The sequence below is a fragment of the Aspergillus campestris genome (genome assembly GCF_002847485.1).
Source record: "Aspergillus campestris IBT 28561 chromosome Unknown P168scaffold_3, whole genome shotgun sequence".
NCBI classification, from domain to species: Eukaryota; Fungi; Ascomycota; class Eurotiomycetes; order Eurotiales; family Aspergillaceae; genus Aspergillus; species Aspergillus campestris.
In genome coordinates this window covers 888,386-909,669 of record NW_020194338.1, presented here as the reverse complement: position 1 = coordinate 909,669, position 21,284 = coordinate 888,386, and the positions used below count along the sequence as shown (strand labels likewise).

Below are 21,284 nucleotides of genomic sequence, written 5' to 3'. Positions count from 1 at the left end.
TAAGACGATGAAGAGTAAGGACGTGTGATATGATTTTTTGTATTCATTTCATTTATCACTTGAGATCGAATTGAAGGAAGTTTCTCCGAGGTAGATAAACCCATCACACACACGGCACACCATTCCCTAATACCAACAACTCATTAGCATATATTCCCCAAATCAATCACACCCCAAGAAAAAGAGTTTGATCATACCATCAATCAACCGACCACCGCCCCAAACACCACCCATCCATCATCGATAAGATCATTAAGGAAAAAAATCTTTACCGCTGGCGGCTGGCGGTCCAGACGTTGCGGATGTAGCCGTCACGCTGGGTCAGGCGGTTCAGGGAGTCGTCGCTCTCGCCGCGGGCACGGATGAAGCCGCACATGGCGTAGTTCTGGTTCTCACCGGTGTAGCGACCGTTCTCGTCGACCTTGCCGATGGCGATCTGGACGGAGGCGTGATCGTTGGCCTTGATGATGCGGTTGGTGGCGCTGCACTTGCGGGGCACGTAGCTTAAAAATAATTAGTATCATCTCTTGTGTCTGATTTTACCAGGCCCTGGATATGTGTCTCTCTGTGTGTGTGGTGGTGGGTGTGGGTGGTTGGATGGCGTGTGGTGTATGGACTTCTGCTTCCTGTCCATCTGGGGTTGCGATCGAAAAGTATTTTCTCCCCTGGAAAAATCCTGCAGGCGTTGAAAATTCCACAGCCACCCATCTCGACTCCTTTATCCATGTCGCGATCGATAAACATCCCCCCGGAGGCGCAGAGTCCCAATCAACCCATCCATCCACCCACACACACAAACACACATATATCCAGGATGGCGTAAAAGAAAAGTGCAAAAAAAGGTAAACATACAGATCGACGATCTCTCCCTTTTCGTTCTCCATTTTGGCGGGTTTGTAGACGTGAGGTCGACGACGGTGAGGAAGGAAAGGTGCGGCTGGCGGAGATGGACTGTCTGGACTGGGCGCGGAAGTGTCGTTGAAAATGCTGGCTGCTGAGTTTCGGGTTGTGTGGGTCATGTGATCTTTTGTCGAGGGCTTGGCCTGTTTTGGGCAGGCGGTGGGCGAACCATTTGCCCTGTCTGGAAGGGAACGGGAAGGGGAAGAGAAGGAGGGGAGGGGGTTGCTAGGCTTGTGGGTCGCTCTAAGGATGGTTTCTTCATCAAATCAAGGTGCTGTAGTGTAGTGGTCATCATGAATCGTTGTGGTTAAAACAACAATTCCGATTCGACCTGGGTTCGATTCCCAGCAGCGCCAGATGGCGACTGACTTGATTTGTCTATTTTTTTTCTTTTTGTTCTTGTTTCTTTCATTCAAGATAATGTATGGAAATAAGTAACAATAACACTTTTTTATTTATTTCTTTTGTTGTTTTAGTACGTGGTACATCCAACCTTATTCGAGGACAATCCATAATCCATACCACTCTATCCAGTCTAGTCTATCCATCTATGCAAGACAATATGTACACCAGCCAGACATATCCACCGCAATGATATGACTATAGATTACTCTTCTCACCCCCATCCTCCCTAAACACATCCTTCTTCCACTGCAGCTCCAACTCCCGCGCACTCCCCTGCTTGAACTTCACCTTCACAACCCTATCAGCCTCCCCCCTCCGACCCGTCCCCTTCAACTCCGGCCCGGGATCATCCAGCGCCAACACGGCGCGCCCATCCTCAGCCATCTTAAGCATCTTCGGCGAGATACACTTATCCGTCCACGGCGGCTGACCAGAGTGCACAAACTCCACCAGGCCCTCGCGCCGCCTTTTCAGCTCTTCAACAGCACCCGGAGCCCGAGGACTCTTATCCAGAAACTCCGCCACCAGATGCAGCAGGAGGAACTGCGGCGGGAACAGGATGATCTCCCCCGCGCGCGCCATCCGCAGCCATTCTGACGCGGGCAGGAATCTCGCCTCGGTGACCTCCACGCCTCCGTCGCTCGTCGGAACCTGGATCTCCTCTTTTTCGCCTTCGGCGGGGATCTCGTTCAGAAGCGGCTTCTCGGACTCGAGTGGCAGTGGTAGGAAGTATAGGTACATCTGGGTGGTGTAGCGCTTGGGGACATTGGTGGGTGTGATCCAGCGCGTGAAAGGGATCAATTTATCTATACTCATGATGATTAGCAAGTGAACGGCGAGCAATGGGCAGAGTAAGGTGGGTCGTATCTAACCTGTATCCGGCACCGCATTAGCATCCCTCCCCCTCAACCACTCATCGAACGTCATCTCCTGCCGATGGATCAATCCCCGGCCCCTCTCCCTCTCTTCCTCCGGAACAGCTAGCATCTTGCCTGTGTTCTTGTCCTTGGCGAGGAGGATGCCGCTCTCTTCGAACAGCTCGCGCACCGCAGCATTCCTGTACGAAGGTGCGTCTTCGTGGTGCTTTGGGTCTTCGGCGGGTGGACATGTCCCGTCTTGGAGGGAGAGGTTGCCTCCGGGAAAGACGTGGGCTGAGGCGAATGAGGTGGATGTTTTGACGCGGTGGAGGAGGAGGACTTCGTTTTGGGGGGATATGAGGATTACGCTGTGTATATTAGTTGTGTTTTTCAATGCGGGGGAAGATGTGTGGGGGTTGGATGGGGGATGATTTGAGTAGGCAAAGAAAATAAATTGAAAAGGGATAGTAAAGATAGGATAAAGCATGCATACATGCGCGCAAAGCACAATTGGAGAACAAGACAACAAACTCACCTCGAACTCGGCCGCGGCACAGCCAGCTTCGGCTTCGGCTTCGGCTTCGAACCACCACCTTGCGATGACATCTTCTGCGAAATAGACGCTTCCTGCGCAGGCAAAACAGACGAGAATCTCCTAGCAGTAACAAGCCCGCCGTGACACCGACACGCAATTCGCTGCTGTAATGTAGAAGTCCTATACTCCCCAGACCCTACAAGCCAATCGCCGCGGGAAAGAAGCCGAGGCGGAACGGATAAAGATCGCGATATCAACCGGGATGAGGAGATTAGGGGTGCATGGGAGAAGGCGATCATGTCCACTAGAGCAGAGTCGCTGCAGCCGATGCACTCTGGTGGCTTTTAGCTACTTATAGTAGTAAGTAGGTGGTAGACTATCTTCAAGGACTAGTGAAGATAGAAGGGAATGATTAACCTTGGTTAATTGATCCCGGCACGCGGGGTTAACCTAGGTTCTGCTGGGGTTGGCCAAGCCCATGTGGTAGTCTCCACGGGCAACGCTTAGCTACGGAGGTCCCGGCTTAACTACCAGGTACATACATAACTATCGTCGATGCTTCTTTTCCAGATTTTTGCAGAGTTCTTCTCCCTGTCCTTGATTTAAGTTTACATATTATGTACTAGAGATCATAAACGTAACCACTCCTATAGCATGTAATCGATGGATTCATTCACAGCGCCATCATGCTAGGTAGGTACTCTAAAAAACCAAGTGCCTCCGATACCATCAAAACAAAACCGATTCTGAGCGCAATCCACGCAGCATAACTCCTGACCCTCATACCCATACTTTTTATTTTCATGTCGTCCACGTATCATGGCGTGGGCAAATCTTTATTAAAAACAACCCAATAGAGAACTCGCCCTCGCTTAAGAGTAGAGCTTCTTGTCGTAGCTGTGCAGACCGTGGACGTTACCCTCGGTCTGGGCACTGGCGCTTCGCACTTCGAAGCGCACAACGCCGCCGTCGACGCCCTTGTGGAGCGCGTCGAGGCTCTCCACACCGATATCCTGCAGAGAGTGCTGGACACCGGCGACCAAGTAAGGGATGAACTTGGTGACGGAGCCGCGGTCCAGGACCGAGCCGGCAACACCCTGGGCAACCAGAACGCGATCCTTCTCGGAGAAGTAACGGGCAGTGCCGGCGTTGCTGGCCTTGGCGTCCTTGGAGCCGGCGCCGGCCTTCTTGTCCTCCATGGCGGCGATGGAGCCCATGCCACGGTAGGCCTTGACCAGCTGGCCCTCGTTGCTGACGAAGTACTCGCCCGGGGACTCGGTGGTACCGGCCAGGAGACCGCCCATCATCACGGTGGAAGCACCCATGGCAAGACCCTTGACGATGTGACCGACGTTCTGGACACCGCCGTCAGCAATGCAGGGGACGCCGAAGCGCGCGGCGAACGAAGTGACGCTGCGCACAGCCACGGCCTGGGGACGACCGACAGCCATGACCTCCTGGGTGATACAGGCGCTGCCGCTGCCCATGCCAATTCTCAGGCCATCGACACCAGCAGCGATCAAGGAAGCGGCTTGCTCGCGAGTCACGACGTTACCGCCAATGACATCGATCTCGGGGAAAGCCTGCTTGATGTACTTGATCATCTCCATCTGGTACAAGCTGTTGCCCTGGCTGCTGTCCAGGACGACAATGTCAAGACCAGCCTCAACAAGCAGCTTGAGACGGCTCTTGTCCTCCTCGCGCGTGCCAATGGCGGCCGCGCAGATCAGCTGCTTGGACTGGGGAAGCTTAGAGGCCAGAGGATAGTGGAGGTTCTTCATCAGATCACTCCGGGACAGCAGGGAGACAATGTTTCCATTGTCATCCACAATGGGCAGCTTTCCCTTCTTGGAGCTACGCAGGACGTCATTCGCCTCCGCCAGGGTGGTGCCAGCAGGGGCGGTGATGAGGTCGGTCGACATAACGTTGGTGACCGGGTCAGAAGAGTTGTTGTGGAACTGGATATCACGGGAAGTGACCATTCCGATGATCTTGGAGCGGAGGGTGCCGTTTTCTATTATGATTGCAAGTTAGAACCATAGGCTTGGACATGTGTTGGTATGACAAGTAAGATGGGAACAATAAGGATCAGTTTGTAATCCGGTTCTCTACAACGCAACTCTCGTTGCTCCAGTGGAACGAAAGTTATAAATAGAAGAATGATAATCATCACGAAAGGCTGTTTTGTGCAGGTGGAAAGACGAAGAACGAGGAAGATGAGCTTACCAGTCACGGGGAAACCACCGAAGCCCCACTTGGCCTTCAACTCCTTGGCCTCGCCAACGGTGGCCGTCGGGGCGAGAACCACGGGGTCCAGGATGAAGCCGTTTTCATACCGCTTCACCTTGCGGACCATCTCCGCCTGCTCATCCGGGGAGCAGTTGTGGTGGATAACACCCAGACCACCGAGCAGAGCCATGTGGATGGCCATGTTGTGCTCAGTGACGGTGTCCATGGGGGAAGACACGAGAGGCGTCTTCAGGGTCACACGCTTGGTGACGGGGGTGTCCAGAACGACGTCCGAAGCGGGGAAGCCTGTCACAAGATATGAATATTCGGCACTCCAGAGCTCCAAAAAATTTCTTCAGCCCTTACCGATATAACCGGGGAGGATCAGGAAGTCATTGTAGGTCAAGGCTCCATGCTTATCGGAGTCGAGAAGCGTATCAACGTCCAGGCCATCTCTGGAGGAGTAATCCTTCTCCAGGACATCAAGGGCCTTGGAGTAGTCCTGAATCTCGGCCGGCATGGCCATGCCCAACGAGTCACCTTTGGAGATCGGCATGACTGAATTGTAGAAAAAAAGGCTCTACAGTTCTATCGTAAACTCGTAGAGATTGATAAAAGGATAGATGAGACAAGAGAATCAACAGATCGACGATAGAAACGTTCTGTTGATGGAGAAAGCCTTGCTTTCCCAAAGAAAGGAAAGAAGGAAAAAAGAGAAAAAAATCAGAGGAGGAAAAAATTGGCTTTTGTACCTTCGACGCACAGGCTAGTAATCCCTGCAGAAACCTTTCCGTTCCTGGTTAGGCGCCTGGAACTGCCGGGATCCCGACACGCCCATTGGCTGCTTAACGAAAAGATTTCAAGGCGGTGAGGATGGAGGGGTCACGTTAATCTCGGCCGGATTAACTTTAAAACCTTAATGCGTCCGGATAAATTGGATGACTCATCCATGCAGGATTCAAAGGATGCTGGATAGTCATGAAGAGAATTGTATGCGTGGTTTTATCTTGGTGTTCGTCGCATCTGATTTGATGCTATCTAGAAGCTTAGGATCATTATCCCTGACTTCGGTATCGACTATAAACACTAGTAGTACTAGTAGAAACGTCGTAACAGCTAGGGCAGGTACAGCATGTGGTTTCCTATCATTGAACCGGGTGATGATTATGGGTGTCAAGTTGCAAGCTCATAAGGAGATAGTGCCTGTGCGGTTGCAATAGGAATACACAGGAATACTGGCCATAGGATATTATTCTATTCCTGTCTATGGGCTTAGAACCCACCATGCTAATATTGGCAAAGTTCAAGAATGGACCTAGAACAGCCTCGCCAAGCTAGCCATACCCTGAAACCTGCAATGAGAAAAACGACAAATCTGGCAGAACCGATAAGATGGACATTTTGTCTTGCATCAGTCCAACATGTAACCAGAAGCTCGTGCGGACGGTACTGGTTTCTCTGCGCATCCGGTGGGTCATTGCGACATTATGACGCCAGAGGAATACTTGATCTGTATGATATAGCCAGTTTACCGTGTAGCTTTCGCCCGCCACTTTTTCCAGCTTAAAAGACACAACAAATCCTGCTGGATTCTCTGAAATTAAACTCATTTTGAAATCTAATACCCAGCTTACTACCAAGGAATTATTCAAGATGTCGACTTCTTCAGACAAAGGCGGTGGTTTTGGGGTGCCGGAGACCCCGCAGGCCCAAGCAAAGCCAGGGTAGGTTTCCAGTTGCGGTGCAGCAAATATTTCGATCAATCGCTAATGTGCAAGTTTCATTTAGCCTGGAATCTCAGATGCAACCGGCCAGTGAAGCTACCAAAGTAGAGACACCAGATGGTTTGGTAGAATACGCGGGTAGTGGGAAGTTAAAGGATAAGAAGGTTCTCATCACCGGTGGAGAGTATGTTGCCCGAGGTATATGAGATAGATCAAACATGCTTGGATACTAACGATCCGGCAGCTCCGGAATCGGTCGCTCGGTTGCCATCCTCATGGCAAGAGAGGGAGCCGATATCACGATTGCCTATCTTCCCGAAGAGCAGACCGATGCCGAGGAGACGAAGAAAGCGGTAGAGGCGGAGAAGCGATCATGCCTTCTCGTTCCCGGGGATTTGTCCAAGCGTGATACATGTCGCGCAACGGTTGAGAAGCACATTGAGAAGTAAGCCGGATTCCGCCGACCTACATTGGTAGACCTCATGAGCTCACGATCGCACAGGTACAAGAAGCTTAATGTGCTTATCAATAATGCATCCAAGCAGTATATCTGCAAGGACTTCGCCGACATCGACCTCGACAAAGTGCAAGAGACGTTCCAGTGTAATGTCCTTCAGATGATGGCGGTTACCAAGTTTGCCCTTCCGCACATGTCTAACGGCGACTCGTAAGTAGGCGAAACATGATGACTGGAGAATCGATGCTGACATGGTGCTTTTAGCATTATCAACTCTTCGTCTGTTACGGCCTTCCGAGGATCTAGTGGCATGGTGGATTACTCCTCCACCAAGGGCGCTATTGTTAGTTTCACCCGGGCGCTGGCGGCCCAGTTGGCGCCAAAGGGGATCCGAGTGAATTGTGTGGCGTAAGTATCCAGGCTCTGGCCTTAATAAGTGCTGAGGCGAGCTGACGCTTTTTGGTAGACCGGGTGTTATCTACACACCTATTCAAGCGGACACACGAGAGCCCGACCAGATGGCTGGCTTGGGCAAAAGCTCCCGGATTGGACGGCCTGGTCAACCGGTGGAGGTTGCAACCAGCTATGTATTTTTGGCGAGCCCTGACTCCTCCCTGTATTGTATGTTCACACCCCTCGACCCCAGTCATTGTGTGGTTGGATACTTACTCTCAGCAGATGGTCAGGTGATGCACTGCTACCCGCTGGGCGATTAATGGCAAATGGTATGTGGATGTGGGATGTATGGGAATCAGTCTTATTGCCATGGCAAATAATGACAAACAAGGACAAACATGTAGTGGCATAATGTAACAATATGAATGACTCAATATGCATAATAAATTCACAAATGAGCTGCCTGTATAACTAACTTAAGGACTTAATCAAAATAAAAGCCACGGTTTGGATTGCTGTAGTGCTTTATCCCAGCCGTTTTCATTGTTCCAGATGGCGATGCTTTCGACCTCATCCTTACCGAGTCTCAGCCCGTTATATAGGTGCTAGCGACCACATCAGTATAGACAGATAGACGAAGGAACAAAGACAGACGTACCGGGAATAAACCTTCTTTCGGTCGCGGCCCGCAAACATTCCCCTCTGGGGACTCCCAGACGGTTTCTCCAGCGATGTGCGCGTAGCGAATTCGCAGCACGTAGACCAGCGGCTCGTCGTTAAAAAAGGCCTTCAATGTGTTTGGGACTTGGAAGGCCGTGGACAGGTGGATGAACCCTGACGACCTGTCGATGTCGCTGACCGGGAGTCGATCGGGGAGAGGTTCGCGCACCGGCGAGGAGGAGGGGACGAGTTTGTAGACATATAGAGGCTCTGCATCCGCCATCGTCTTGTTCTGCTATTGATGAGTAGAGTATGTGTGGGATAATATACTATTCCCGGGTATGGGGGGACAAAGAGACTAGGATATAAAATAGACTTATCTCAGGTGACAAGAGAGCGTGCAGAGCCAGCATGTCGGGTCGTCGTTCCAGGTTATTATTGGTGGGGGCGATCTTCATGGCGACTGCCGAGTCCCGTGACTGGATCGACGAGGTATGACGACGGGATGCCAGATACTTGGGCTCGAACAATTAAGGTCTGTGTTTCTCCGTGGGAATTAACTAACTATATTTAGATTTACTGACCAGATTCTCCGGTTATTCAATATTATTTCAGTTCAACATGACTATAGAGGATTGGGTAATTAAGGTTATATTCAAGACATGTCCCTGATACATATATGCAAGGTGTGCATCAACCTGCGTAATCAAAGGTTGAGAGACAGAAACTCCGGACATAATCTGATCGAGACTACGTTATAATCTCTCGACAATATCACCAGTCATATTTCTTATTCCCAGCACTAGACACTAAGCTTTAACTAGTTGATACTCGAATAATGACAGATCAAGAAGCACGGTCGGGACCTGCGTGCCTGGGGCAGTCGGTGGCTTCAGCAGGTGGCCGATCGACGTCACGAGATCCCCCGATCGATGGCGTGGTCACCTGACAGGACTGGCTAAACCCGATTGGGAGATTTGTTTTCCTTCCCGTCGATTTACTTCCTGGTTTCCAGCTCGACCCGATCTCGTCCCTCCCCGCTTCTTCTTCTGCCTCGTTTTCCTTTTATTTACTTTTCATCATCCGTCGCATACTGATCCACTCAAGTACTGTGGGTGGATTGGATGGTTGACTTTCTTTTGTTTTATTTGACGATTTTCTTTTCCTCTCTCTTTTGTATACTTGTCTCTTCAATTCTTTCCCCTCCCACGATTTCGGCCTGATCGTTGTTTGGGTCCGATTGACCAAACCCACTTAGTTCCGTTTCTATATCAACCCGAGATCCCCTCCGTTTCCACCGGGCCATGCTGCCTCTATCCCTTGATTAAGCATTCCATTCCAGCGAAAATCTGGCCCCAGGCTCGTCCATAACGTTTGGCCAAAATACTGCCTCGGTCGCTGAACGGGGTATGTGGCCCAGTGAGTGCAAGACTCTCCCATCTCCGTCGCTTATAGCATTCCTCTCCCCCGAACAGTACTAGTGATGTCAAGCCACCCAGCTTCGCTCGCACACGCACAGACGGACCTCCCCTTCCAAACATCGAGTCCGCTGCGCCATGGATCGAATGCCTCTACGAGTTCATCCATCTATTCACTCTCGTCGAATTCCTTTGCTCCTAGTCGCACGAGCACCGTCTCCTCGAGTGCGTCAATTGGCTCGACCTACAGCATTGGGCACCGACGTGGGAAGAGCGAAGTAAACAGAACAATCCCCGAAACCATGCCGGCGAATAATTCCTCATCGCGTCCGCCGCACGCCGGCTCAACATACGAAAACATTCGACGCTCGTTGCGACCGCTTTCTCAGATCTCTCAGACCCCCAATGCAACGCCGCCGACCCCCAAACACGCTGTTTACCGTCATACCAGGAGCCAGACCGTCGATGACCCGCGATTATGGCAAGAGAACCGTCCTCGGACACCCGAGTCCCGACCGAAGTCAAACGCGGGAATGGAGTCATTCGGAGACGGGGCATCATATGTCGCGCAGAAGTCGCCAAAGACCGCCTCCCCTCACCAGTGGTCCCCGCGAACCGGATCACCGCAGACCGGCTCGCCGGTGAAAGCAAATCATTCCCACAGTTTGTCGAACCCGCCCACCCTCACAGCTGCCCTCTCGGCGCCAGAGCTGGAGACGTTTCAAAAATCATCGACCGGACATCTCCGTACCTTGTCCAAAATTGCGCAGTCGGGAGATACGGAAGGGTTTCCCAGCCACTCTCCGTCCGTGGTCGGCCTCCAGGGTCGACGGCGCTTGAAGCGAGCCGATTCAGTGGCCCCGAACAGTGGCGCCGTCCAGAAGAAAAGCGCATCGTCATGGGTGGCCGGAAACTGGATGGATAAACAGCGCCAGTTTCTTCAGGCCTATGAGTATCTGTGCCATATTGGAGAAGCGAAGGAGTGGATTGAGGAGGTCATCCAGAAGCAGATCCCGCCCATTGTCCAATTGGATGAGGCCCTCCGCGATGGTGTAACATTGGCAGAGGTAGTGCAAGCGATGTACCCCAATCGCAAGTTCCGAATATTCCGCCACCCAAAACTGCAGTACCGCCATTCGGACAATATCGCCTTGCTCTTTCGGTTCTTGGACGAGATCGAGTTGCCCGAGCTTTTCCGGTTCGAATTAATCGACTTGTATGAAAAGAAGAACATCCCCAAAGTTATCCACTGCATCCACGCGACGTCATGGCTGCTGTTCAAGAAAGGTCTCCTCGACTTCCGGATGGGTAATCTCGTTGGCCAACTGGAGTTCGAGCATCATGAACTGGAGCAGATGCAAAAGGGCCTGGACAAAGCCGGGGTCAGCATGCCCAGTTTCTCGGGTATGGCCGCAAACTTTGGCGCGGAGCCCGAGCCCGAGCCCGAGCCCGAACCGGTAGAGTCCGAGCAGGATCGAATCGACCGAGAATTGCACGAGAACGAAGCCTCAATCGCGGATCTCCAGTGTCAGATCAGAGGGGCAATGCTCCGACTGAAGCTGGGAAATACGATGAATGACCTGTGGGACTTCGAGCCTCGTTTGATTGACCTGCAGTCGCGCTTACGAGGAGACTGGGCCCGTCAGGTCTTTCAGTATCGTTTGGATATGCGCACGTTTGCGATCAACCTGCAAGCGCATTGTCGAGGCTTTATCGCACGCTCCCACCGAAAGGGTGACATTGAGGGTTACCAGGCCCGGGAGGGCGATGTTCTGCAGCTGCAGTCTCTTATTAGAGGTGCCAAGGCCAGGGCCCAGGTCAATCGCCTCCACAATCGGGTGCGTAAAGAGGAATCCGGAATTAGGAAGATTCAGGCCGCCGTGAGAGGCGCTCTACAACGCAAGGCCGTGGGTGACCTCTACGACGACACAAGAGATACCGAGGACCAAGTTCAGCTACTGCAAGCAGCCATCAGAGGTGCTTTGAGTCGTCAAGGGCTCGCCCAGCAGCGCAAAAGAACACAATCTGCCGAACGCGATGTCGAACGACTCCAAGCTCTTATTCGGGGTGCCTTTGTGAGACGACAAATGAGTGTGCAGCATGGGGAGTTTGTCGAAGCCCGCGACGATGCCGGTCTGTTGCAGGCGGCAATTCGAGGGATGATTGCTCGTGAATCGGTCGCCCACACGAGGAAATTGCTCGCTCAGGAGTTGCCGTCAATCATCTCCCTACAGGCAAGTGCGAGAGCTTTGGCAGCAAGAACCCGCCACATGGAGCTGGTCGAAGCATTGCAAAAGACGAACGCTCAATGTATCGACCTGCAAGCGATGGTGCGCGGTCGCGCCACTCGAGAGAATTTGAAGGACCTTCGCCAGGCGTTGTCACACCACACACCATCTGTCGTCACTCTCCAGAGCATATGTCGCGCTCAAGCGGTCCGGTCCTCCTTAGACTCTCAGCGGGCATCGCTGGCTGAAGAAGAACAAAACATCTTGGAGTTGCAGTCTATGGCCCGCGGTGTCATGTTGAGGGACCGGGTGAGAGCAGATACGGAAGCGCTGCAACAGCATGAGCAAATGATCACCGAACTTCAAGCCCTTGGGCGCGCTGCCGTCCTGCGGATCCATGTCGGCGGTATCCTTGAACAGCTTGACGACTGCCACGACGAAATCAGCCAATTGCAAGCCCAAATCCGAGGTATGGTCGTCAGAGTCGAAGTTGGTCAGGACTTGGCCGATCTGGCCGCCGAGGAGGACCTCATTACCGACTTCCAAGCGCACATTCGAGGATATGTTGTCCGCGGAAAATTCGAAGAGAAACGTCGCTACTATCAGGAAAACATGGAGAAGGTCGTCAAAGCCCAGAGTTTTGTGCGGGGAAGAATCCAGGGCCAGGCATATAAAAGTCTTACGAGTGGCAAAAACCCACCGGTGGGTACTGTCAAGGGCTTCGTGCATCTTCTGAATGACAGCGAATTCGACTTCGACGAGGAAATTGAGTTCGAGCGAGTCAGGAAGATGGTCGTCCAGCAGGTGCGGCAAAACGAGATGGCTGAGCAGTATATCGGCCAGCTTGATATCAAGATTGCCTTGCTGGTCAAGAACAAGATTACGCTGGACGAAGTGGTCAAGCACCAGAAACATTTTGGTGGCCATGTTGGAAACCTACTTCCCAACAGAGAAATCTCGTCCACGGATCCATTCGACTTAAAGGCCCTGAACAAAACCTCGCGGAGGAAGCTGGAACACTACCAAGCATTCTTCTTCCTTCTCCAGACGCAAGCGCAATATCTTGCGAAGTTGTTCCGGAGGCTGCGTGAGCTCAACACGCCCGAGAAGGAGTACGATCGAATCCGGCACCTCATGATGGGGCTGTTCGGCTACTCGCAGAAGAGGCGCGAGGAGTACTATCTCATTAAACTGCTGGCCCGCTCTTCACGAGAGGAGATTGAAAGCTTCGATTCCCTCCATGAGTACTTACGCTGCAACTCCTTCTGGACCAAACTTTTCGCATCGTACATGAAATCGCCCCGCGATCGAAAATTCCTGCGTGACGTGATCGGTCCCGTGGTGAGGGAGAACATCATCGACAACCCGGAATTGGACCTGGAGAGTGACCCAATGCAGATTTACCGGTCAGCCATCAACAACGAGGAGCTCCGAACAGGGCGACGAAGCCGACGTCAACCGGACATCCCCCGAGAAGAGGCCATCAGGGATCCCGAAACGCGAGCGACGTTCATTCAACACCTGCAAGACCTTCGGGATACGGCGGATCAATTCTTCACTGCGCTGGAGGAACTCCTGCACCGCATGCCGTTTGGAATTCGGTACATCGCGAAGGGAATGTACGAGGGCCTTCTCAGTCGATTTTCTGGGGAGGATCCCGGCTTTATCCTCCAGACGACTGGCTTCTGGGTGTGGAAGAACTACTTCCTGCCTGCGCTGATGGAGCCTGAAAGATACGGGGTGGTTGACCGAAGCTTGACCCAAGAGCAAAAGCGAAACCTGTCCGAGATTGCCAAGGTGGTCGCCCAGGTGTCTTCCGGACGGCTTTTTGGGGCCGAGAATGTCTATCTGCAGCCACTCAACAATTTCATTGGAGAGGCGATTCAGCGCCTGGGACAAATTTGGGGCGACAGTAAGTAGAGCTTTACGCCACGTATCTAGGTCATGACAAGCTAACTCGGCTGCAGTGGTCACCGTGCAAGACGCTGAGACGTACTTCGACATTGACGAGTTCAACGACTTATACGCCAAGAAGAAACCGACGCTCTATATTAAGATGTCTGACATCTTCTCGATCCATCAGCTTATCGCCTCTGAAATCAACTACATTTGCCCCAACCCGGATGACATCTTGAAAGAGATTGTTCGCGACCTGGGAAATGTCAAGTCTAATGAGAACGAGCTGATGAGTGTCAATTCATCCGAGATAAACCTCACACTGAATCCCAAACTTACGCAGGTTGAAGGTAACGACAGTCCTTCGCAATTTGATGAGAACACGGCTAATACCCTATGTAGACCCAGAAGCCGACGTCAAGGCTCTGTTTATGGAGACCAAGCGATGCATTCTGTATATCATTCGCGTTCAAAGTGGGGCTAATTTGATGGAGATCATGGTCAAGCCGCCTACGGAGGAAGACCATGCCAAGTGGATGACGTTGGTCCGGGACGAGCTGAGTGCGAACAACACACGCCAGAGTCCATACGCCGAGGCCAATTCGCTGGTGGACATTGCTTCTATGAGTTATTCGGAGCTGAAGCGGACCGCGCTTGAGAACATCATCCACCTCGAACAGTGCAGCAAGATCCGCCGAGACAACCACTACCAGGATCTCCTGAACGCCATCGCCATCGACATCCGAACGAAGCACCGTCGCAGAATCCAGCGCGAGCGAGAATTAGAAGGCGCTAGCCTGACCCTCGGACGGCTGAACGACCAAGCAGGCTATCTAGAGCAGCAGCTCAAGACGTACAACGACTACATCGAGCAAGCGATGATCACGCTTCAGAACAAGAAGGGCAAGAAGAGGTTCCTCATGCCGTTCACCAAGCAGTGGGACCACCAGCGCGAGCTCCAGAAATCCGGCAAGGTGTTCAAATTCGGCTCTTACAAGTATTCGGCACGCAACCTCGCCGACAAGGGGGTTCTCGTGCACTGGAAGGGCTACACGGAACGCCAGTGGGACCGCGTCGACCTGACCATCTCGAGTAACGAAGTGGGTGTCTTTACCATCGACGGAAGCAGTGGTCCGATGATGATTCCGGGAGCGAGCGCGCAGGTACCGCTGGATGACCTGTTGCAGGCCCAGTTCAACAATACGCAGTTCCTGGACTTTTTTGACGGACAGCTCCGAGTCAACGTGAACCTCTTCTTGCATCTGATTATGAGGAAGTTTTACAACGAATGATGGCCCATGTCTTGCATCTCTAGTCTTACATACCCCTTTGCGTCTTCCTCTCCTCCGTCTTCTTTCTGTGTTCCTTTCACTTCCCATCGCTATTTTCTGCATCCCATTTCACCCACTGAACGTTATCCTGTCACTTACCCTATGATATCCCCTCCGTTGATGGCCTATCGAGTTACGAAAAATGTGCTCGCCATCTCCTGGATTCTCACCGTTTTGTTCTATGCTCCTGTTGATCTGATTCCCCCATTGATTCGGTTTTTCCTGTTACTTTCTTTTCTGGCACGATGAGTACCCTGCAACCCACATCGGTACTCGATGATTTAGACGATTCTATGCATGTATGTTTCTATGAAATAGTGGATATTCCCGACGAATGGTCATCGGCTATGAATGGTATTTCCGTAGATCTTGTCCTATAGTATGTAGAGCGTAGAGTGTAGAGTGTAGAGTTCAGGGGCTGCCACGTGATCCGACCTCGTTGAGGCCCAATTGCGGCCGAACTGGGGCTAGCCCAAACGGACCGGCAGTGGAGAACAATAACACTACTAATCCATGCGATGCCACCTTGATCATCCGCCCGTCACATCTTCCTCTCTCCCTTCAGACTCCCTCCTCCACCCCGTCTCGTCTCGTCCTCCCCCCCCCAATCGATATATCTCTCTTCGGAGCTGTCGCCTGGATATTAGTTTCTTGCTTGACCACCGCGTCAACCCCGATTGCGCCATGGATTTGTCCAACCTCAAGGAGCAGGTCAGCAACATGACCATGTATGACCTGAAAGCGGGTGTCCGCAAAGTACAGAATGGTGAGCTCTTATACTTCGACGCCAGCACGGTCACTACGACCTGGTGGTTCCGGGCCTGGTTCATTGGATTAATGGTGTCTAGCTGTTATGAATTATACCGAGATGGAGTCCAAGGTTGGTTTGCCTCCCGACCAGGACCGGTCATGAACTCGCCTCGAGACAACCTCCCTTCTGTCCCTCCACGCGCACGTCACTTACCTGTCTAGGTCCGCGAAGCTACGAACAATGAACCGTGGGGCGCTTCTTCGTCTTTAATGCAGGAGATTTCCAATGGTACTCATAGCTAGTCAGTGCCCCCGACCCTGAATCTCCCGACTCGATTTCCAGGCCCATACATACCTTACCCTTTTCTTTCCTCGAAGGACCAATGCTTATGTATTTAATAACAGCCAGCTCCTGAATGAGATCATGCCCATGATCTACAGACGGTTCACCGATAAGAGTGCGGAGGAGTGGCGACAGATTTACAAGGTATGCCCCTGTGCGCCCGGCTTTCCGTTATCGTGGATGGAATCATAAGACTAGGGGCTTACGAGGGTACTTTCGCGATACAGGGCCTCCAACTTTTAGAATTCCTCGTCAAGAACGGCTCCGAGCGTGTCGTCGACGACGCCCGATCCCACATGTCCCTCCTCCGAATGCTTCGCCAGTTCCACTTTATCGACCAGAACGGCAAGGATCAGGGTATCAACGTGCGCAATCGCTCGTCGGAGCTGGTCAAATTGCTGGGAGACGTTGAATTGATCCGGTCCGAGCGGAAGAAGGCCCGCGCCAACCGCAATAAATTCAGAGGTTTCGAGGGTGGATCGGGCATCGGGTCGGGCATCGGCAGCGGCGGCGGCGGCGGCGGCGGCATGACGGGGTCCGGTGGCAGATACTCTGGGTTCGGAAGCGATAGCATTGGCTATGGCGGATACAGTGGCGGCGTTTTCGGTGACGGCGGCGGGTTTGGCGGCAGCACCGGCGACTTCCAAGATACCGGACGGCGGGGCAACCGGTTCGACGAGTACGACGAGTACGACGAGGCCGATGCTACCCCCCCGCTGCGGCGTGGATCGAGTCCTCCCCGTGCCCGGCGCGAGGCCAAGCAAGCGCCGGCCCCGGCCCCCAAGGAGCCCGAAGCCGACCTGTTCGATTTCGGCGACGACGAAGTCACCACGACGACGTCCACCGCGGCAGGCAAGCAGCCCGCCAGCGGCGGCAACGGCCTGGACATCCTCGACTCGAAACCGATGGACGACGACGACTTCGACGACTTCCAGTCCGCTACCCCGGCGCCGGCCCCCGCGCCAGCTTCATCCAACCAGTTCGGCATCCCCGCGTCGACCGTCAGCACAACCTCCAGCACGCAGTTCGCCGCCCCGAAACCCGTCTCAGGCACGCAGGAGTCGAACCTCAACGGCCTGGTCGGATTCCAATCGATGACGCCCACGCCTCCGTCCAGCTCCATCGCCTCCCCAGCCCTGTCGCAAACCTCGGCGATCCCCCAGCAGAAGACCCAGCCGCTCAAGCCAGCCGGCTTCCAAGCCGCGACCCCCAACTACTTCACCTCCATCTCCACCAACAGCTCCCAAGCCCCCGCAGGTGGTGTGTCCGGCCACCGACCCAACATGCCCTCCACCTCGTCCTTCACCTCCGCGACCACCACTACCTCCTCAGGCGCCGCCGCCAACAAGCCCGCCCCGGCCAACAAGCCCTCCGGCGGCGACGCCTTCGGCTCGCTCTGGTCCACCGCCAGTGCCAGCGCAGGCATCCAGAAGTCCTCGTCCGTCAACAAGGGCCCCAACCTCGCCAGCATGGCCAAGGAGAAAGCCAGCGCCGGTATCTGGGGCGCTGCTCCTTCCAACGCGGCGTCCCCGTCGCCTCGGGCTCAGACTGGTTCCTCTCAGCCGAAGACGACTGGCAGCTCGGGCATGGACGATTTGCTGGGTTAGTAGATATAGGTTGTGTTCATTCTTCGTTCCTCCGTATTTTGTTTGCTGTTTGTGGGGTTTTGGGTTATATTTTTTCTTTCTTTCTTTCTTTCTTTCTTTCTTTCTTTCACCAATCTATTTATTTCTTCGTCCTATGTCTCTACGGAGTACATCCACACCTACCACACCTATTACACCGTTGGTACCTTACTGTTTTAGTGCGATTCAGATTATTAAAAGATTCCATTATTGTCTACTTTTTCTACATTAGGAGATACGGATCTATACTAGCAGCGCCCAATTCTTTTACTTCTTCTTAATTACTTTTTATTATCTTTTTTGTCATTTAGTATTTGCTTTCTTATTATTAAAATATCATCTTATCTTCTTTCACCTATTCTATCCCATAGGCCTTTCTTCTCTTCGATATTTGATATCTTCTCTCTCTCTCTCGCTTTCCTCTTTGTATAATACTAATCATACTCATAGTTGCACGGACAGAGCAAGAGAAAACTTATTTGTATGATCTATACTGACGTAAGTACCTGATATGTAGGTGAATAATGACTCCTATAGGAGTGTCTTCTTTTCGGTATCATGGACGTTGTCAGTCAGTCAGTCTGTCTGTACTTTGGGTATTCTGCTGTTGTAGCTGTAGTTATAGCTATAGAGTAGGTAGGTAGGTAGGTAGTAGAAGACAGACAGACAAGACAGACAAATATCAAAACCCACAAGGGTAAAAAAGAATAAAAGGAAAAAAGAATCAAAATAAGAGTCCAAATGGTATAAATTTCTAATGCTAATGCATTGATGCGACGCCGACGCTGAAAATGGGGGTACTAAAGAACACACACAAAAAAGAAAAAGACCATATGTACAGACAGACAGATAAGACAGACACACTGAGAGGGAACAATATCAGACTACTCCCCCCGCCTCCCCCTTCTTCACAGATGAGGGAAGGGGCGCGCTGGTATTCGCTTCTTTTGCTTTCTTTTCTTTCATCCGTCATTTGCCATTCTCTTTCTTTCTTTTGTTTTTTCTTTCTCATCACCTTTCAAAGTAGACCGAGCCCGTTTCTTCCTTCCATTCCAATTCTCACAAATTCCAAGATATCCCATCCATCCACAATGTAGATTCTATCATACCAGTCAATGCAGAAAGTAAAGAAAGTAAAAGTAAAAGAAATGACGTAAAATCCCTACCCATCCATCATAGCTGGCTGATCAGGGTGGAGAAGATCGGCCTCGTCATCCGTAAAAGAGTAGGCTTTGTTTCGTAGGTAAAAAGAAAAAAAAGAGGGTAAGGTAGAGAGGAAGTTCCAGCCTGGGAACTGAACAGGGAGAAGAACAGAAAGAAAACAAAAAGAAAAAGGGATAAGGCAAAATGGGAAAAGGGAGAAGGGAAAGGGGGAGGGGGAAGGGGAGGGGTTGTGTTAACATCCGTCGGATTGATCCAATATCCTTCTGGATGAATAAATGAGGTGAATGCTGTACTATGGTGACGAGTAAAAGGATCATTGCTGAGACAGACTATTCAAAGATCATGCCTTCGTGGCTGGTTGATTACCAGCGTCTGCATTCTTGCCAGAATGTCCGGCAGAAGCCTCGCCCCCGTTCGTGTTTCCATTGCCGTTGGTGGTCTCTTTATCCGACGCTACGGGGAACTGATGGGTGCGACTGTTATCAGTCGGCGTGCTCTCCTGCTGTGAATCGGATTCCGGGCTCAGGGACGCGCTGTCCGCGCCTTCCATCTCCAGGTCGCCGTTCAACGACGTCAACCCGCCTTCGATGTCGCGGAGAAGCCGGACGAATTCCTCCGGCACCAAGCCGCTTTCGCCCGTCTGGGGGTCCTCGGCCACGAGCCAGCCCTGACCGTGCCGGTAGGACACGAAGATCACCTGACCTTCCACCAGTTGAAGCTCGTTCTCGTGCTCCCGCGTAAAGTCAAACAGGGCGACGGCCTTGCCGTGCATTTCCTCGTCTGGGCAGCCAACGGCGAACTGAAAGTCCCGCGAATACCGGTGGTCCGTGAAGTCCTCCCCGGACTCGAAGCCGGCCTCCCGCTCATACCCCGGGTAGCCGCCCGGGGCTCCCGACAGGGCATAGCTGTGTCCGTTGGACGGGTAGGTGACGAACTCGCCCCCGGGCCCATCGTCCGCCAGGTCGTCGTCGTTGACATAGTATGTTTCAGTGCCGTCCGAGTTCATCCCGACGAACGTTCCACGGTCCGCTCTCACTGCGAAGCTCATCGAGGTCGGTCCGCGCCCGGCGGGGCTCCGGCCCCTCCTTCCGTTGAGATCGGTTCCGGTGGATTTGTTCTTCCGATGACGGGGCGTGGAAAAGACCGGACTGTGCAGATCCTCATCCTCACTGTATGGCGGACCGTCCCCGAAGGACATGGCGGGCAATTGCTGATGTCCATAACTGTGGTCTGTGCTCCACGGTCCCGTGGACCACTGGCCACGGGAGCTGTCCCACGGAGCCGGAGGATCCGACAGACGCCGTTGCTCGCTGACGGGGGTGGACACGGCCGACGCCCGCAGGGGCAGGGGGCCGTAGTGGAGAGGGTGAATCGGCGGGTATGCGAAATCGCGAACCAGAGCGTACGACAAGCTGGAATGGAAGATGGGAAACACGTGCGACCCTGGGCGCGAGCGGGTTTGGGACGTAATTGAGATGTTCGAGTGCGTGGAGAGACGATCCTTGGACATGGAGGACGATCGATGGCGACTTTGCCGCTTCGCGTTTGCATCCGTGTTTAACTGAGGGAGGACGGACAAGCTTGGCGAGGGGGCCGTCTGCTGTGGCGAAGTTGTGGACGTCATGGTGGCCATTCGTCGTGCCGTGTGGAGAGATCCGAACGCAGAAAAGATTGTCTATCAAGGGTTTGAGCAGAACGCCCGGTCGAGGGGGTGTTGGTGAGGTGTCAAGGTCAGGAACGTGGACGCCCTAGTTTGGCATTGCGACCGCCCACCGACAAAAGAGCCCAGGAGAGAGAGAAGGCGCGCCGTCACCGAACAGCGATCTGCAAGACAATTCCAATTCCAATCTTCTCGGAACCGAGGGATGGAGGGGATGGGTTTGGTTGAGCTCCTTGCGTGCGACGCACGACTCGAGTATTGGGGGCCGTCCGTCGGAGGGGTTTGCGCCGAGAACAGGGCGCGATCTTCGTTCCGGGAGACTCGATGGTCTCAATGGGGAGTGTCGAATCGACCTGCAATGATCGACAACCTCACACAGGTACAGGGTGATTGTAGACGGCGCACTGCAAGATCTGGGGAAAACAGGGACCGGCCTTCCACACAATCGATGGATCACAAGAGAATTCTCCGAGTGCGAATCGGGATCGGGATCGGCAATAGACAATCGGAATAGATAAAAAAAAAAAAGAGAGAAAAAAATAGATAAATCAAGAAGAGAAGAACAACAAGAAAGGAAAAAAAAATATAAGGTGAAAGACAATGTCCAATGACGGCCGAGTGACGGGGTGTTGTAGAGGGGGGTGGTGAAGAATCAATGAGGTCGCCCCGCGCGTCACGGATCCCAAGGGTTTTTGTTTCGAAGACC

At 52.7% G+C, this 21,284-nt stretch overlaps 7 protein-coding genes and 1 non-coding gene across 8 annotated transcripts; 4 read left to right on the top strand and 4 right to left on the bottom strand.

Moving 5' to 3' along the window:
* Positions 1-268: 268 nt before the first annotated feature.
* Positions 269-2,768, bottom strand: P168DRAFT_232558 (uncharacterized protein; the record flags this gene model as incomplete). The annotated part of the gene is made up of 5 exons (XM_024833323.1): positions 269-503; positions 853-955; positions 1,521-2,111; positions 2,178-2,530; positions 2,698-2,768. 5 exons carry the CDS (start codon positions 2,766-2,768, stop codon positions 269-271), a joined length of 1,353 nt encoding a protein of 450 aa, XP_024695057.1.
* Positions 1,171-1,256, top strand: P168DRAFT_t66. Its single transcript has one exon. It is a non-coding gene; the product is annotated as a tRNA-His (tRNA).
* A 570-nt stretch (positions 2,769-3,338) lies between the features above and the next one.
* On the bottom strand, positions 3,339-5,609 carry P168DRAFT_288402 (putative IMP dehydrogenase). Its single transcript, XM_024836778.1, has 3 exons — positions 5,293-5,609; positions 4,924-5,232; positions 3,339-4,711 (listed from the first exon to the last, which is right to left on the bottom strand). Exons 1-3 carry the CDS (start codon positions 5,480-5,482, stop codon positions 3,570-3,572), a joined length of 1,641 nt encoding a protein of 546 aa, XP_024695056.1. The 5' UTR covers positions 5,483-5,609; the 3' UTR covers positions 3,339-3,569.
* A 594-nt stretch (positions 5,610-6,203) lies between these two features.
* Positions 6,204-7,823, top strand: P168DRAFT_339643 (oxidoreductase, short-chain dehydrogenase/reductase family; the record flags this gene model as incomplete). The annotated part of the gene is made up of 6 exons (XM_024841776.1): positions 6,204-6,650; positions 6,715-6,834; positions 6,895-7,095; positions 7,153-7,317; positions 7,372-7,515; positions 7,574-7,823. The coding sequence occupies exons 1-6, from the start codon at positions 6,580-6,582 to the stop codon at positions 7,821-7,823; spliced, it is 951 nt and encodes a 316-aa protein (XP_024695055.1). The 5' UTR covers positions 6,204-6,579.
* Positions 7,824-7,884: 61 nt separating this feature from the next.
* Positions 7,885-8,556, bottom strand: P168DRAFT_325325 (DUF952 domain-containing protein). Its single transcript, XM_024840985.1, has 2 exons — positions 8,162-8,556; positions 7,885-8,108 (listed from the first exon to the last, which is right to left on the bottom strand). Exons 1-2 carry the CDS (start codon positions 8,444-8,446, stop codon positions 7,992-7,994), a joined length of 402 nt encoding a protein of 133 aa, XP_024695054.1. The 5' UTR covers positions 8,447-8,556; the 3' UTR covers positions 7,885-7,991.
* A 698-nt stretch (positions 8,557-9,254) lies between these two features.
* On the top strand, positions 9,255-15,376 carry P168DRAFT_302796 (putative Ras GTPase activating protein). The gene is made up of 3 exons (XM_024838698.1): positions 9,255-13,721; positions 13,777-14,055; positions 14,108-15,376. Exons 1-3 carry the CDS (start codon positions 9,647-9,649, stop codon positions 14,995-14,997), a joined length of 5,244 nt encoding a protein of 1,747 aa, XP_024695053.1. The 5' UTR covers positions 9,255-9,646; the 3' UTR covers positions 14,998-15,376.
* Positions 15,377-15,583: 207 nt separating this feature from the next.
* On the top strand, positions 15,584-17,989 carry P168DRAFT_302795 (ENTH-domain-containing protein). The gene is made up of 5 exons (XM_024838697.1): positions 15,584-15,802; positions 15,885-15,916; positions 16,009-16,088; positions 16,192-16,273; positions 16,357-17,989. Exons 1-5 carry the CDS (start codon positions 15,721-15,723, stop codon positions 17,734-17,736), a joined length of 1,656 nt encoding a protein of 551 aa, XP_024695052.1. The 5' UTR covers positions 15,584-15,720; the 3' UTR covers positions 17,737-17,989.
* Positions 17,990-19,258: 1,269 nt separating this feature from the next.
* On the bottom strand, positions 19,259-20,542 carry P168DRAFT_316461 (adaptor protein NBP2; the record flags this gene model as incomplete). The annotated part of the gene is made up of 1 exon (XM_024840013.1): positions 19,259-20,542. The coding sequence occupies one exon, from the start codon at positions 20,540-20,542 to the stop codon at positions 19,259-19,261; it is 1,284 nt and encodes a 427-aa protein (XP_024695051.1).
* Positions 20,543-21,284: the final 742 nt, after the last annotated feature.